The 17,206-nt window shown below is 36.0% G+C and overlaps 1 protein-coding gene across 3 annotated transcripts in view; it reads left to right on the top strand.

The window, feature by feature from the left end:
- The window catches only part of ROCK1 (Rho associated coiled-coil containing protein kinase 1), an 83,336-nt gene that overhangs the window by 28,308 nt on the left and 37,822 nt on the right, over nt 1-17,206 (top strand). For all 3 annotated transcript variants that reach the window (XR_003381253.2, XM_005490719.3, XM_026795659.2), the window contains exons 2-10: nt 3,559-3,640; nt 7,339-7,439; nt 8,253-8,390; nt 9,600-9,775; nt 12,533-12,617; nt 14,280-14,424; nt 14,705-14,843; nt 15,258-15,349; nt 15,531-15,690. Coding sequence is in view for 2 of the 3 variants with exons in the window: in XM_005490719.3 (XP_005490776.1) it covers nt 3,559-3,640; nt 7,339-7,439; nt 8,253-8,390; nt 9,600-9,775; nt 12,533-12,617; nt 14,280-14,424; nt 14,705-14,843; nt 15,258-15,349; nt 15,531-15,690 (1,118 nt within the window). In the remaining variant the exon portion in view is untranslated. The remainder of the gene's footprint in view (nt 1-3,558; nt 3,641-7,338; nt 7,440-8,252; nt 8,391-9,599; nt 9,776-12,532; nt 12,618-14,279; nt 14,425-14,704; nt 14,844-15,257; nt 15,350-15,530; nt 15,691-17,206) is intronic.

Below are 17,206 nucleotides of genomic sequence, written 5' to 3'. Positions count from 1 at the left end.
TACCTCTAAGCCGCAATATATGTTTCCAAGAAGTATGGAATGTGCTGTATTTAAAGATACATACATGGCACCCATCCAAGTGGAGGAAAAATCCATCATAAAATTGAGGCTGTCTTGTTTAATACTGTGCATGATTGCCTCTACTAATGACATCTTGTCATCCTTCAAGAGGAGGAGAGCATGGCTGCTGTAGGCCTTGATGGAAAGGTGATGTTCCTTCCTTTCTGTGTTGCCAGGAAAGTCAGAGGACATATTGAAAGCTTGAGCAAGATGCAATGAAGAAAGTTGAGAGATGAGCTATCTCAGCAGCCGCTGGCAGTAATGATCATGTCCATTTGGACTTAACGCTTTCCTTGCAAGGCATTATTTCTACAACTCCATAGTGTGTTCCCATCTCTCTGACCCGCTCCACTTTGAACCAGACTCTCTTTGAGCTTGTGTACTCCTCCCTGTTTGTCCTCTAGCGATACCATTTAAAAATAGCTGTGCTTCTGTGCTTCCCTTTGTGCTGGGACAGCTTGTAGTGTTTGCAAGTTCTTCTGCTTTAGCTAATGTAAGTAAGGCTGTTTCATATTTTTTGTTATACACTAGGTATCCCAAGTATTTTACTTCCATTAATTATGATTCCAAAAATTGCTTCAAGCTTAGTCTTATATTTGCAGTCTGACACTAAAATAATACCAAGGTCTTTTTTTCTTCAGAAACTTACTTCAGTTGAAGAAAAGAATTCTTTTGAGAGTTAAGGATTTGCAAGTCTCTTAATTATAGAATATCACCCATCCTTACCTTTTTTTAATGGGAGTTTTGAACCAGTTTATTCTCTGGATACTCTAATGAAGGGGAGCTGATTCTTGAAGAGCCTTTTAAATAAGCAATTCTTGGCATGTAGCTTCCTTAGATATTGTTTGCATGATCATGAAATATGATTTCAAATGAATGGAAGATCAAGAGCTTAAATCTGTATTTCAGAGTTGTTAAGTATTTTAATTGATAGAGTTCATATATAGGAACTGGAAGGTTAAGAACAGAACAGGAAACTTTGTATATGGTGAATTCTAGGTTAAACAGTATTGAAATTTGCTTTTGCATGTTAAAACTGAATTTGTATACTTTTTCCCATCTTTAAATTAAAACTTTTAAAAATAACACAACAAAATACCTAACATGCCTGAGACACCAAGGAAACCATGAAGTTTTCTGTACTTTATGCTTCTTTAGCATGGGCTTATATTTTAGTATTTTGAAAGAAGAAGTATGATACAAAAGTAAGATTAATGTTATGAATTTAAACATATTGCCATTTTTCATATATTTCTTGTATTTGGTGTTTAAAACCTCTCTTCCTATAAAGTAAGACTGAATTTTGCCTTTTGAAGCAAGCCCTGAATTGAAACAGATAATTGCACAACTCCAGAGCCAACCAGGACTTGATAATTTTGTGCTTCTGCTTGGCATGGGGAAGTTTTGTGTTAGCTGTGGACCTGAACAAATCAATTGACTCTACAGATTGGAAGGCTTCACAGAAGATTGAACCCCAGATTTTGATAGTTCATTGCCATCTCTAATTTGCTTTTAAAAATCACCTCGTAGCTGGTGTTTTCCTACTGCTTCACACAGCATGGAGATAAATGCACAGAAGCTGCTGGTGGACTTTGTACTGCTGTGCAAGCAGTTATCATGGTTCACCCTTAATTTATTCAACAGAACCAGAGAATTTAATTTTTTTTCTGGATATTTGCCATGTGTCATTGGAAGAGGTGTCTTTTAGTAGTTTGCAAAGTATTTCTCAACAAATTAGTTACCCTACCTTCATAGTTTTATTTCTGTAACTACCTTGAGTCCAAATTGTTGTTGGCCTCTTACTTTATTTCTAGTTGTTTCCTTGCAATTTGTTTTCTTTTTTCATCATCAGTGTCAGTCCAAAAAGATGATCCTTTAGTGCACAAGATGCAAAACTGACTTTATTTTAGGGAAGTGAAATACTGCAATGCTTTTCTTGATTTGTGTTATTTTCATTTTAGCATTTCTTAGTTCAAAATGAGCCACTGCAGGCAGAGGTAGCTAAAAAACGGAATATTTTTATAAAATTGACAATTTTAATAATATCCAGCCTTTAAAGTAATTCTGATTATCCTTGAGAGGTACCCATGTTCAAATTCTAGCGTGATTTTACTGCTTACTCTTATTATATCTGAAGTAAACAATTTCTGTCTCACATACTTTAAAACTGAGGACTGCAAGCCAGGAAATAATTTGATTTTGATAGCACTTGGGATTTTTTATAGTTAAAAGTCAGTTGTGAAGACTGAGGTGAAATATAGGTTTGAATTTGAACTGAAAGATCAAAGACTAATATTTCAGTCTAAATCAAATGTGTTCTCCACTATATATTCCTGGAAAGCTTTCAGAAAGCTTATGCTCTAGCTTTTGTTCATGCACAGTTACTTGATATACTTAGCAAAGACTTATGGATCAGTTTTCAATCCTGAAAAAAGGATAGGAAAATCCTTTTAGAAGCTGAAAGCAATCAAATTAGGTCTAGTCAGATCTGAACTGATCAGATCAAAGATATGTCTGGTCTAATATCTCGCTCCAAGAAGGTTAAAAATAGGTAACATAAACACCTAGCTATGAATGGACAAGTTTGTCTCTTGCATGCTTGGGTAGCATCCATCAATTTGTATTTTAGGACCTTTGTCTCTGTTTTTGTCGTTGTCACTTACCTTTACCTGAGGGAGAGAGGACTCCCTAATGCACTTTGATTCTTTGTTACATAATTCCTAGAATACTTGATCATTTTCAAGTCAAAGCCGTATCTGTGGTTTTCAGCCAAAAAAACTGGGTTTAGTTTTTTTGCAAGAAGATGCTACCCACTGAGGAGTCATTAATACCTAGTGACAAACTTAGACTTAAACTGTAAGTCCCAAAGTTCACAGCACTTAACAAGACCTTAAAACTATCTCCTTCTTTGTTGTGTTTGGGTTTCCTGATGGTGTTTGGTTTGCCTTTGTTTATAGGGATGTATGCTGTGGTAGTAGTGCCAGATGGGCTTGTTTGTTTCTAGAATTAAGTAGGAGTGTATAAAGCCAACATCTTGTTCATGAGAATTCACACTGAATTCAGTGGATAAAATGCAGGGGTTTGATTTAGTGAATTAAATTACCCTCTTTGTCCTATTTGCCAGTTGCCATTTCATGTTCAAGTGCCTACTGTGTGATGCCTTGTGACTTTTTAATATTACTGAACTTCATTAGACCTGGTATTCCTTTTTGTATTTGGAAAAAGTAATTATTTTCATGTAAGTATGGAGCTAATTAAGGTAATAATACATGGAAGCATATGGAATTAAATTTTGATGAGTCCCATGGAAGTGAAGGAGTAACAGCTGCTTCACATAACTGCTAACAGTCATTAAATAAATGTGAATGATTTCATTTGCATGGAAGATTGATAGGGACAACTGTTTTTTTTTAACTTGGCTCTTTAGTTAGCAGCATGGGTAATTATTTTTTCAAATACTTAATTTTGCTTGTTGTTTTGTTTGTTTTTTTTTTTCAGGATGGATTAGATGCTTTGGTATATGACTTGGATTTTCCTGCCTTAAGAAAAAACAAGAACATTGATAACTTCTTAAACAGGTGTAAGTATTTAATGTTTAATTTACTAAATAACAGAAGTCTGTAATATCAAAACGTAAACACCTGTTCTAGCTATTTGAAAGGCAGCTAGGGGTTTGGAGTGCACTGAGTTTTTGGGTGCAAGAGTCTTATTTATTTATTTCCCACTGAGCAGTGACAGCTGCCTATGCAAATCTCATCCCCAGCAACTGAATGTCCAATCTGTTGCCCCTGTAAATGGCCTTGTCTGAAGTGGCACAAAGCCTTTTAAGAGAAAGGCCTCTTGTCTTTGTTAGGGCAACTCCCTGGATTCCCATAACTTGTTTTCTATTTTCATGTACTAGGATATCATAAGCAATTAACAATAAAATGCCACAGGGATGTGTACAATGTCCTGGAATCATATTAAATATTTGTTCACTAACAGAATTGGAGCATTATTTTGTAAGCTTTTGGGTTTTTTGGTATAAAAGGTCTCTTTTAATGAAAATCTTACACTGCATGGCTGATGCATTTACTTGTGTATGCAGCTGATGTGTCTGCAGAATTCTCTGCATTTACTTTGTATTTTTCCACTGCAAGATTTCCTGCACATTATACCCTATAACAACATTTTAAAATAGTAAAGTTGATTTTTAAATAGAAATGAGTTCCATAATTTTCATAGTTAAAAAAAAGTCAAGATACTAACAAAGAAAACCCCAGAAAAGGCAATTATGAATCAACACTTATCTGAAGGCTGCCAAACTGGCAAATTCTGAAGATCATGGCAGAAATGTTTGCTGATTGAAGACTTGTTTCTGCCTGTAGACTAAATGGGCAAAACTTGAAATTAAGCTAATACTGTTAAATTTTTACAGGCTTAAGCAATTCAATTCTATAATAAAAGTGGGTTTTTTGTAAATACAAAATAATTTGACTAAAATAATCTTTGTCTTTCGTTTGAAATTTATGTGGAATGTTTTTTTTTTTGTTTCCACGGTGTTTTCAAATGGTTTACTGGGTGCAACTGTAACCTGTAATAGTGAATTTGTGGTGATTATTTTACATTAATCTCCATTTGTGTGAATATTTGAGTCCACTAGATCTCTTTGATGGCTCATTTGCACATAAGCTGGTTACTGAAAGCCTAAGCTCAAATGTTCTGTTTAACTTTTCACAGTTCAAACTGTATTGATACCATATGCTGAGTTACATGCACATTTTGTATGCTCAGTTATTTACTGAGAAGGTGTGGTGAAACTCCTGGAGAAAAGAGAAGTTGTATCAGGCGAAGGAAATACTCATTGCAACAGATAATTTGAATGTAATTTTTATGAGTAGTGAAATCATTAGTGTGTCTCAAAAAGCTTCACTTCTGCAATAGGGGCTGAGTGAAAGAAAACTTTTACATTTACAACCTGATAATGAATATCTTTTAGGTATAAATTATATACTGTGTAAGATGTGACGTGAAGTAATCTGAAGGTGAAGAACAGAACCCATTAGTTCCCTTCAAACTGCCTTTGAAACATTAACTTGCAGTGTTTGCTGAAATATGAAAGCAAGCTGTGGATGTGTGAGTAGTGGCCTTAGAGAGAACTGTGAAGTCTTAGTTTGCCTTGAATATCTATTAAAAAAAGAAAAAGAAATTCATGTTTATTTTATTTTATTAGGAGACTGTTTAAAATATCTTTCTGCAGTATCATCTGCCTGGTTGCAGAATTATCACAGAATTATTGCAGAAATTTAAAATAAATTTCTGGATGGCAAATAAAATGGGAGTTTGCTTCCTTTATTTTGTAGACTGATTGCCCTATGAGCTACTCCTTATCCCCTCTTTACTTCTCCCTAATTTACATTGTATATTTGTGGAGCCTCCAAAATCTGCCTCTACTGGCTGAGGTGGTGAGGATGATTTTTGCAAATGTAGAACCGTATCGTTTCTCTACCATATAGAATTAACAGAATGAAGAAATGAGTATTGCAGGTGTCTGAGAGCCCTGCTTTGCAGTGGTGACTCAGTTTATTTCAAGGCAGCATCTGAGCCTATATACCCAAAGTTCAGGGCAAGTTGGGAGAGGGTGATTTTGCCATGGGAGCCACCCCAGCTGTTCATACAGCATAAACTGGGCAGGTCCTCCACTGGTCCTGGGAGATAAGGAGGTCTATTGCAGCCTGATACACCTTGTTTAACAGATCTAGAATGTGGAGGTCGAATTTCCAGCACTCTTGTTACTATAACATGGTCTCTGAAAATAACTGAGTGTTAGTATGTATTTCAAGCAGTAAATTTCAATTCGCAGCTGATCAGAAGCTTGGCTTACATAATTTTAAAATCCTTAGTTTAGCTTGCTCTTCAGATGTATTTGCCTTCATTCTGCTTTGTTCAAAGGCAATGCTTGTGATTGAATACCATTTAAGGGTTCATATTGTGCTTAGGCTTTTTTGTTGAGAAGAGGTGAACCTCCTGTTGTGAGATTACTAGGGAGGAAGTTAGCAATAGCTAGAAAATTGCTGTCATGAAAATTGTTGCATTTTAGTTCTGTGCAATCTTGCTCCTCCTGTTCTGGAAGCCAGTTGTTACCAGGGCAAATAAGGCAATGCATTATTTGTTGGAACTACTGAGTATTTTGATCTCTATGTGGAAGCATTTGGCAGAATTTAAAATTTTGCTATAATTTACCGGAATAAGCCTGTGCTATGCTGCATTGTAAATGGTTGCTTTACATTAGATAATAATGCTGCAGAGTATTTATTCAAACAGAACTATGTTTGTTCCTCTTGAGGTAATAAAATCTTACTGAATTTTTATTATAGATAGGCAGGCAATCTTTTGTTTTAGATTGTGGCCTGTGTAGGTAGAAATCTAATGATAATTTTCTGTTAATTGTTTTGTCAGTTTTTAGTGTATGAACTTAAAATATCTTGTTTCTCTTCCGTTCTCTTTCCCTGTCCTTATTTCTCTCTAAACTTTGCTTTTAGGCCTAGAATACTATTTTTGAAAATAGAATACTATTGCATTATTTTTTTATTAGAAGCATATCTGTTTTAGTAGAACTTCCTGGCTTTTAGAAATACTAAAGCACGAAGCTTTTCTACGTAGTCTCATGCCAGTGTTGACCCACATGGATTAAAATAGACTGTTTTAATCTTTTACCAAATTTGGAATTAGAATTAGAATATCTGCCCACTGGGACTTTGTAAATTATTCTAGTTTATAGAATGACAGGTTTATATAAATAATTGCAGTGATTCCCACTGCATGTTTTAAATTAAAATCTACTTTTTTGAGTATTAGGAATCATGAAAGTGCAGAAAAGCATAACTTTTTTAAAAAAATATTTTTTCTAGCGTCTTGTAGTATATTTTCTTATACACTTTCCCAGCTGTGTTGCATATTTATTCAGAAATAATATTTGTATACTGATCAGCTTGCAAGCAGGATTATGCTGGATATGAAATTTTTGCATAACTTTTTTTTTTTGGTAATTATTTTAAACAAAATTTCTAAATTAAGATCTTCTGTAATAGGATTGTACGGTAGAGTCATTGCATCAGGTTATATCAGGTTTTGGTAACTGGTTGTGAGAATAAGTTCATGCATTCTTACCGAGAATTTTTCAGTGGCAATGTAGGTTCTTTGAGCAGCACTTCTTCTAAAAACGATGAAAAATTGAAGTTAGACAAATGGGTTTAATTAAGTTGGCTATATATGAAATGTAAATTTTGTTCCATGTAGATAAAGACACAGTAAATAAAATGAGAGATCTGCGCATGAAAGCTGAAGATTATGAAGTGGTGAAGGTGATCGGTAGAGGGGCATTTGGGGAGGTTCAGTTGGTAAGTTGAGTTTCTATTTGTGCATTTGAATGTATTCTGTAGTATTTGTCATGCATCTGTTTCTCAGGGTAGTGTTCAGAAGATGCAGTCTTAAATATTAAAGCCTTTGGCTCAGTGAAATTTTATTCCTTTACAATTTATGAAAATGTTTTTTGAAATGTCCTTTTTCAGTCCTGTCCAATTGCACAAGTACTTGTTTTGCATTGTAGTCTTGTCTCTTAAAATGGAATGTGTATTACTCATAATCAAGAAAATTAGCCTTTACCACCACTGTTTACATGGACACTTGAAGAAGTCTTAAGGGCTAGAAGAGTTTCTGCCAGTTCAGGAACTACACCAGATTTTTGTGGACATAATTCTCACAGATGAGAGATGTGTGTTGTTTGTGATAAGTTAGCAGCCAGGCTTGTTAATCCTGCTTTATTTAATCGAGTCCTGGTGGGAGAAACTGGAGATACAGCAGCAAGTATACACATCTGCTAATGAGCTCTGGAAAATGCATATAGTTTTAACTTTATGGTATTTAACATCACTAACTGCCAATATTTGTCCTTTTAAAGGCACATACATGCAGATTATGTGACTTCTATGCCTATGGACTTCTGTGTTGAAAAGTTGTAGCAAGTATTTTAAAAGTAATGCATTGTCAGATGTAATTATTTTGTGAATGTACAGTATAGAATCCTTTATAGTAATGTGAAGAGTCTTACAAAATGTGTTAAATAGTAAAGCAGGAAAAGTAACGTTTTCAGTGATGTTCTTCATGTGTTAATATGGCAAACTAATTCTGTGTGTCACATTTGTCTTCATCAGGTAAGGCATAAATCCTCAAGGAGAGTGTATGCTATGAAACTTCTGAGCAAATTTGAGATGATAAAAAGATCTGATTCTGCATTCTTCTGGGAAGAAAGGGATATTATGGCTTTTGCTAATAGTCCCTGGGTTGTTCAGGTAAAGTGATACTACTTTTAAAATATTGTCATTATAGAATAGTTTGGTTGCAACACTGCATGACCTGGAATTACATGTTTTGAAGTCTCTTTTTTGGTTTTTTTTTTTTTTTTTTTTTTGTCTGCTAGGGTATACATGGCTAAGATAATAGCAATTTTGTATAGCAATGCTATGCAAAAGAGCAGGTATAACACTTGCTTCAAACTGTATTTTGTCACATTTACATGATAAACTATTCTCTTTATTATTAAAACTGTTTGCCAGATATATTTTGGTGCATCTGCTCTGTAGTAGTTATTTGGATCATCCAGCACACCAGTAAGCATACCAGAAAGAGGTACTTAAGACAGAGCTTCTGTAAATATTAATTTCTGTGTGTATCTTTGCAAATTATGCCTGCTCTGGTTATTTTTTCCCCATTTCAGTGTTCTCACTGACAGTTTCTTGGGAGGCTCTGCTGCCTTTGAAGTTCTGAGGAACATGCCTGAACCAATCATTGAGCATTGTGTGTGCACATGTCATCTTGTTAATTTAAACTGTTCATACCCTTAAGCATAGAAATTCTTCTGTTAGGCTGGAATGACACAAACTCATTCAAGATTTACCCAAGTCAAATGGGTAACTGCTTTACTATCTGTCTGGGTGGGATTGTGCAGAATAAAACTTAGGAATTTCATCCAGTTTTAAGTAAAGAATAATCTGCCTGCAATACTCATGTTGAACAGAGGACTGGCAACCTTAAAGGAAATTTTTTTATTGTTTAAAGTTTAGGCTCATTTTCTATATAATAAATAAATGTTGACAATAGAAAAATAAACATGAACTGATGATACAAATAGAATCAGGCAGATGTTTGCAACAGAGTAATTTTATCTTTGTATATGGGTCCACTAACATCCCAGTGAGAAGGAAAAGACATTTGTCTAAACGTAATGAGCTTTCTTTGAAATGATCTCAAAATTCATTTTAGCAAATACACTAATCCTAATTTGTAACCAGAACTCTACTTTTTCCAGGGTAATATAAGGGGATGGAGGATCTGGCTTTGGAGGTTAACTTCTTTTTAGGAGGTTTGCTGAATGATGCAGAGTTGCTGCAGTTTTTGCAGCAACTCTGTTACTTTGGAAATCAGCTTGCACAGAAGTGCCTTTGATTTGCCAACAAGCAAAGAACATAACTGGCTTATTTTTTGCTTTTGCTTTTTTGCAGTTATTTTACGCATTCCAAGATGACCGTTACCTTTACATGGTGATGGAATATATGCCTGGTGGGGACCTGGTGAATTTAATGAGTAACTATGATGTTCCAGAGAAATGGGCAAGATTTTATACTGCTGAAGTTGTACTTGCATTAGATGCAATCCACTCAATGGGTTTTATACACAGGTGAGAAAGAAAAAGATTACACAGGGTTGTTTATTTCCTGATGCTGCCAGAATTACTTCAGTTTAGGCAGTTTTAAAATTCAAGATACTACTTCTTTGTTGTTATTCCATAATTATTCCATCTTAGAAATTGAAAAATTGTTGCCATCAGAAACTGTAAGTCTGAGGTGATACAGTCAAAGAAAAGGTTTTCGGGAGACTGATGTTCCTCAGTTTGGGCAGCAATAAAATTGTCCCACTTTACCAAGAGGTAACAAGAACAAAAATGGTGTGAGATGCTGGCCCCAAAATGGTTCTTTTACTTTGATTAGAAAAAGCTGTTTAGGGAATTTGATCACAGTAGTATCCACTGTTAGGAATTAATTCTCTGCTAGGCATTTGAAGCCTCAGTGACCCATTAAACCAGAATCTATGAACAATGTGAGGAAAATCTCCGAGCCATATGTTTTCTTGTGAGGGGCAAGATGGAAAATTGAGATGCAGAGCAAAGGGACTTGGATTAGTTTCATATTATGTACTTGCCCTAAAGTGAAATGTAGTCTTTTCTTGGATAGGTTGAGAAGTTTTCTTTTTGATATTTGAACTTGTATCTGTTTCTAGCTTTTAATTATATTAACTGAGAGCAGAAGAATAAATTTTTCAACAGAAAATACAGGAAGAATTGGAGTAGTGTGTAGTATACACTATAGAATCTACATTTTCAGTTTGTGATTTGTTCACAAGATCAGTGTTAACACATAAGCTTTTGCAAAAAAGGCTAGCACAAAGCAAAATAAAGTACTAATCCATTGCTTGAGTAGGATCTACAGCATCATTAATTATGTAGCTATGCTGCATCTAATGGGTAAATTATCTGGCTGAATGAACCATTTGTATGTGTGTATTGCAAGCTTTAGAAAGCAGACATTAGAAGATGCCAGCAGCTCAGAGAGGTTTTTTTCACGAAAATTTGGATTATTTTGACACCAGGAGATTTTTTTCTAAGATTTGTTTTCCCCTGTAGTTAATCTGTTCAACTCTGATGAATGAAAAGGAACTTAAAAAAATATGGGCCTACTGCTTAATGGGTCAGGGGCTGAGTGAGAAAGGACATGGGAATGGCTGAGGCTGCTGCCTTTGCCCAGCCTTCTTTGATAAGGTCTGCTTTCAGGCCCCTTGGGTCCTGTGCCCAGTGGCAGAGCTTGGGAGAGGAAGGCATTGCTCTGGCAGAGGAAGACCAAGCTGACTCCAGTTGTGCAAACTGCCTATGCACATGTCTGGGGCACACCCTGGGACATGCCATGGGCGGTGAGGAAGCTGCCAAGTAGCATTATGATACTGCTCTCTGTCACCTTGGAAGGTGTGGGAGAGCTGGGAGATTCCAGCTGGCTGGAAGGAAACAAATGGCACACTTGTCTTGCCCCAAGAAGGGCTGGGAGGAGGGAGTCAGAGGAGCTGAAAGCTAGGCAGTCTAAGGGCACTTGGATTAAATTGTCAGGAAACAGTTTCCAAGCATGTGGGTGGAGAGGTGATGGTGAGCAGCCTGCATGGATTTATGAAGGGTAATACATGCCTTCCCAAAGCAATTACCTTCTGTGTTGAGATGATGGGCTTCACTGATGAGGCAGAGATGTTTGTCTTGACTTCATCCAGGCTGTAGGTACAGCTGGGTTAGAAAGGCACAGTTTGAACAGGCAAAACTGTCTGGATACTCCTTGAGTAGATTGTGCTGTCCAGCAGCAGTCAGCTACCAGCAGTTCCCCAGGGGTTTGGTGCCAGGATCAGCACTGTCTCTGTTCACAACTTGAACAGTGTTCAGGAGGACAGGAAGCAGAACTTAATAAAAAAAAGTGGACCAGGCTTGAAGTTGCATGGTGAAAAGATGAAAGGCAATGGATGACACAAGTTGCAATAGGGGAATACCTAGCTATTCATTAGGAGTTGTTTTTTCCACTATGAGGGAGGTCAAACAGTAAAAGAGAAAGGTTATGGATTCTTCATCCTCAAAGAAAGAAAACTTGCCTGGATTTGACCCTGAGTAATGTAATGTAACTTTGAAGTCCAATCTGACTTTGCAGCTATACTTTGATCAGGCAGCTAACCAAGAGTCTTATAAAAATCCCTTCCAACCAAAATTATTCTGTGAATGTACTGGTATACGTTTGTACTACATTTCATCTGACAGTTATAGCCAGAGTTCTCCTTTGAGATCTCTGAAATATACTTTCTCCTGAAATTTGTGTTATGCTATCTTGGTAATTGTTTCTTACTGCTGTTCTGCTTCAGTATGTTCAATGACATCAACATGCTACACTTCACCAGTTACTTTATGAAAATTCTATAGTGGAAGTACTTGGAGAGTGCTATAAATTAATATTCCTCTTCAGTCATAAGAAAATATTTGAATAATAGAATTTTGAAAATGACATTCAGTTGTTCTCTTGAAATAGAAGTGGTACAGAAATGAAGCTATATTTTCAATGCCACTTTTTACATAATCAGTGAATGTTTTTTAGGAACTTGAAGTTCAAGATTAGTGTCCAGATCTATTAAATTTGGTAACTTAAATGTTCTAATTTTAAAAAATGTTGTTGTTCAGCAGTCTCTGTTGGTCACGATACTTAGAGAAAGCAAAAAAAAGTGGAGGCAATAGTGGTGCTTTAATGTTGCTGTTTTTCCATAAAATGTTGCATCTGAAAAGCAGTTAACTTCCATTGTGTTCATAAGTTAAATTTAATAAATTGAATGTTTACTTTTTAAAATACATATTTTTTTTCAGAGATGTGAAGCCTGATAATATGCTGCTAGATAAAGCTGGCCATTTAAAATTAGCAGATTTTGGTACTTGTATGAAGATGAACAAGGTAAATATATTTTTTATAAGGTTAATGTATTTTAAATACTATGTTTGTGATTTGACTTTTATGTTTGTGAAAGGAAAACATACTTAAAAGTGAAAAGAAAAGATACTGAAAAGTTTTAAGCTAAATGAGAAGAGAGTACTCTGTTCTCTTATTGTTCTTCATGGCCTAGTGAAAGGAACTAGATGATCTTTAAGGTCCCTTCTAACCCAAATCATTCTATGATTCTGTGATTCATGCATCTTATTCAGTGACAGTGCAAAGTGCAGAAATGGTTCTTCAAGTACCGGTTTTTTAGAGAATAATTTTTCTGAAGGTTTTTTTCTTTCTGAAGTCAAGCTTTTGATTGTATTTAGATGCTCAGGGTTATTTTTTCAAGTATTTTGATATGAAAAGTTAATGCAAAGAAATGAGATGATTTTTACATAGTGTGCCAGAAATGAAAGAATCAAAACTGACATGCCAGTTGCTTAATACCAGTTTTACTTAGTAGCCGTTGCTGACATAGCCTGAGGACAAATCTGAGGGAAACCGATGTCATAGAATTATTTATTTTTGAAAATGCATTCTGAGGTCATTAAAAAAAAATAATTCAGCAACAGTATTCATGTCCTGTGTAGCTCTGTTGTTCCTTACACAAAACTGCCTGGTTTGTCAGCCTGCACATGTATTTGAGGAAAACATATTTGGAAATCTGAAATACGTGGTAGATAGTAGAGTTCGTGTAATGTGTACAATCCTATTCCAGGAGATCTGAGTTACTATACTTAGCTGCTAAATAAAAGGCACCAATGAAAACCAAGTGCAGGCTATGTGTAAAAACCCTAGCAGTTTTGAGCCTAGTCTGGGTTCCTCTAGTCTTTTGAAAGCGAAAGGTTATTGTCTAGAAGAAAAACTGCTCAGCATAGGAGCTTAATTTAGGATTTGCTGCCTATGCAGCACTAAATTTTATTTGCTTAATTATGTATTTTTATGGCAGTTGTTCCACTGATCCATTTCTAGGAATGACATGGGATTATTTCAGAAGTGCCTGAATGGCACTGGAAAAGGGTGTGTGGTTACACCTTCAGCATTCTGGATGTCAGCTCCAGTGTCACTGATCTCAGTTCTGCAAGCACTTTCTCAAGGGTGTGAGGAACATCAAATGTTCTTCTCATGTTACCTCTACCCATGTTATCTCATGTTAATATAGATTTTCAAAGCCTTATCTACCTTTAGTCTTCCTAGCATTCAGTATCTTGGGTCATAGGCCAGAAACTTGCAGTTCAGCTGTTCCTGTTATCAAAATTCCTGATGTTGACCCTTTTATGCTAACAGAGGAGCTTTCACTGTTTACAGTACATCCTGTCAGCAAATGACAAATTTATACTGGCATGAGTGGTGAGTGGCTGTGTGGTGTGTGCAGGGCCTAGATACAATTCTGATTACTTCTTGGATACTAACTGAGGTTTTTAAAGCAACTTCCATTGTGTTTGACAGATCTAGTGCTTTGTTGTAGCAAAGCACAGCTGAGATTTCACAAATATTAAAAAAAAAATAAGAAAGAATGCTTGTTGACAATTTTATGTGGATCTGTTGATGTTTCTTAGGCTGCATAAACTCATGGAACTTACTGGGAATTTTGGAACTTATATTTGGGCCTGGCTGCTTTCCTGTGTTTTGTAGGAAGGAATGGTACGATGTGACACGGCTGTGGGAACACCAGACTACATCTCTCCTGAAGTATTGAAGTCCCAGGGAGGGGATGGTTACTATGGGCGGGAATGTGACTGGTGGTCAGTTGGAGTCTTCTTGTATGAGATGCTTGTAGGTGAGTAGTAGGGTCATCAGAAGTGACTGCACTACTTAACTGGACTCCTGTGTTAAAATCACTCTTGTTTTTAACATTACAGCTCTTCTGGCATGAGCTGTGCTTTACAGATCCTGGCATTTACAGAATATATTTTAGAAAAATTCTGACAGAATTCTCAAACATTTATCCTTGCCTCTTTTTCACTTGGTTGCAAACATTGTTGTATATGTAATTCAGATATTTAATTCAAAATACAATAATTTTGATCTGCTTTTTAATGTTTGTTCTGCTTTTTCAGGTGATACACCTTTTTATGCAGATTCTTTGGTTGGAACATACAGTAAGATTATGAACCATAAGAACTCCCTTACTTTCCCTGATGACAGTGACATTTCTAAAGAGGCAAAAAACCTAATTTGTGCCTTTTTAACTGATAGGTAAGGTTTATGTTTTATTCATAATGAAAATAAGCCTTCATTAAGAGTATTTCTTGTCATGTTGGAAAAAAAAAGTATTTGTTTTGTGTGCAGTTTTAAACTGCTCAGGAGAGGTGAACTTCTTAGTACCTGGGCATGAGTGCAGTGTAACAATTTGGCAATTGCCTGAGCTGTCCATGATAGTGGAAACAGAAACAGAGCTTCTAATAGACTAAAATTAAAACCAGGCTGTGTCTGAAATATAGCTGCTCTGCTCATATAGAGATCTTATGAAAACATTTGAGTTACATGTACATTTTACCATAGCTTGAGAGGTATTTTATTGTCTCTGTTGTTAAATTATGCTTTAAGTGAGTCTTTCCTTCAGAATAATGTATGGAATCTCATGTGTTTAACCAAAACACTCTTCAACAGGGAAGTGAGGCTAGGACGAAATGGTGTAGAAGAAATTAAACGGCACCTTTTCTTCAAAAATGATCAGTGGGCTTGGGAAACACTCAGAGACAGTAAGTATAGTGCTTTTTTCAGAAATAATGGTCTGGTTTACCTATGTATCATGTTAGCAAAAGGACTGGTGTATTTTGTTTAAAGGAGTTTACAGTTTTATTTACTCTGTACCAAGCAAAATTTTCTTAGTGACTTGAGTGATGAACTGATTATTATCATACTATTTTGCATTTTTTCTAGCTGTAGCACCAGTTGTGCCTGACTTAAGTAGTGACATTGACACTAGTAATTTTGATGATCTGGAAGAAGACAAAGGAGAGGAAGAAACATTTCCCATACCAAAAGCATTTGTGGGCAACCAGCTTCCTTTTGTAGGATTTACATACTACAGCAACCGTCGGTATGTGTGCAGAAAGCAAATTAATGCTATATTCTTTGTGTGGCACTCTTTCTGACTCTTACCAATCAATATCTAGGTTTAAATCTCTTAAGATACTTACTAATCATTCAGAATACTAAAAATTACCCTCTTTTAATACTTTAACAATGATAAAGTACTGCTAGACATCATTACCTGAAAATATTCCATTGTGTTGTTGAGTGTCCTATTCTGCATTGAGAAGATGCTGCAGAAGTGATGCTGCAGAAGCTAAGCAAGAAAATCCACTGTTGCCACTACCAGGCAGAGCTGCCTGCAGAGCACTGAATTGTGTGTAGACTCATGAATCAAGGTTTGAAAGTCCATTTGTTTTACTGCATATTACTGTCCCTGAGCTGAATATGAAGTTTCCATACTTTCCATCAGTGTTTCAGTGTGTGGTAAATTAAACCTTGGCTTACTAGAAATGTTTCCTACTTGCCTGCTTTCTGCTTCATAATTTTTCTTTTTTTTAAGTACACGTTCACTAGACAGAGTGAGATCGTGATGCTGTATGGCTTTCACTACTGCTTAAAAGACTTGTAAATTACATCAGTTAAACTGTATTAATTAATGCTTTCAACAGTCATTATTATTGTAGGCCCTGTGGTTAGGTGCATCTACACTCAAAAATCTCAATAGCTTTTTAATGCTTGGAGAGCTCCTTTTCATTGTGGTGTCAGTCAGGCTTAAAATGGGCTAAAACTTTAGTCAGAGTGTCAGAGAGAGACTGTTAGTTTTAATAGCATTTCTGGATAGGAAAATCTTAAAGGAAATAAATCTGGTTTTCGTCCTTGCATGGAAGAGGAAGCACTTTTCCAAGCCTGTGGTGAAATTCTTTCCATCTCTGCAAAGAGTTGGATTTATTGTTACTTTTTGCCATGGTGAGGTGTAGAAGGACTTGTAGGCTTTCCATACACTTTGGGTGAGTTCAGCAGTTCAAGAGTTTCACCTATTGTTCTCACTTTAGTCTGTAATTTTGAAAAGTTTCCATTTTTGCCTTGCAGGAATATTTTGGAAGATATTGTCAAGAAGTAGCATATTAGGAGCATGTTAATAACAGAATTTCTTCCTTCCCTTTTGGGGGACAGTATCAGGAATTTGGAGAGCTAAATGGCTGTGTTCTTGCTGTCATTGAAGAGTTCTGCTGCTCTCTGCTACTATTGTGACTTTGTAGGCCTACTAGAACTATGATGCTGGCCTAGAACTGAATTTGGTCCTGTAATATTCTGCTGGTGTGATTGTCTTGAAAAATCTGAAATGACTATTCATGCTTGCTAAACCTGTAATCCTAACTTTTGTTTTCTTTTTGTACTGGAAATAGTTCAAGCATTAAAACAAAAATAAGTCTGTATCTGGACATGTTAACACAGATTCTGGAATACCAGCTGAGAACACTCAGCTGGTATTCCAGAATCTGTGTTAACATGATTTTGTAGCCTTATCTGGCTTGTGAGTTCTCCTCTAGATCTGGTGGAGCTGGTGCTGTGCCTAAGTG

This window comes from Zonotrichia albicollis, chromosome 1 (assembly GCF_047830755.1).
Source record: "Zonotrichia albicollis isolate bZonAlb1 chromosome 1, bZonAlb1.hap1, whole genome shotgun sequence".
Taxonomy (NCBI): domain Eukaryota; kingdom Metazoa; phylum Chordata; class Aves; order Passeriformes; family Passerellidae; genus Zonotrichia; species Zonotrichia albicollis.
This window is presented reverse-complemented; position numbering and strand designations above follow the sequence as displayed.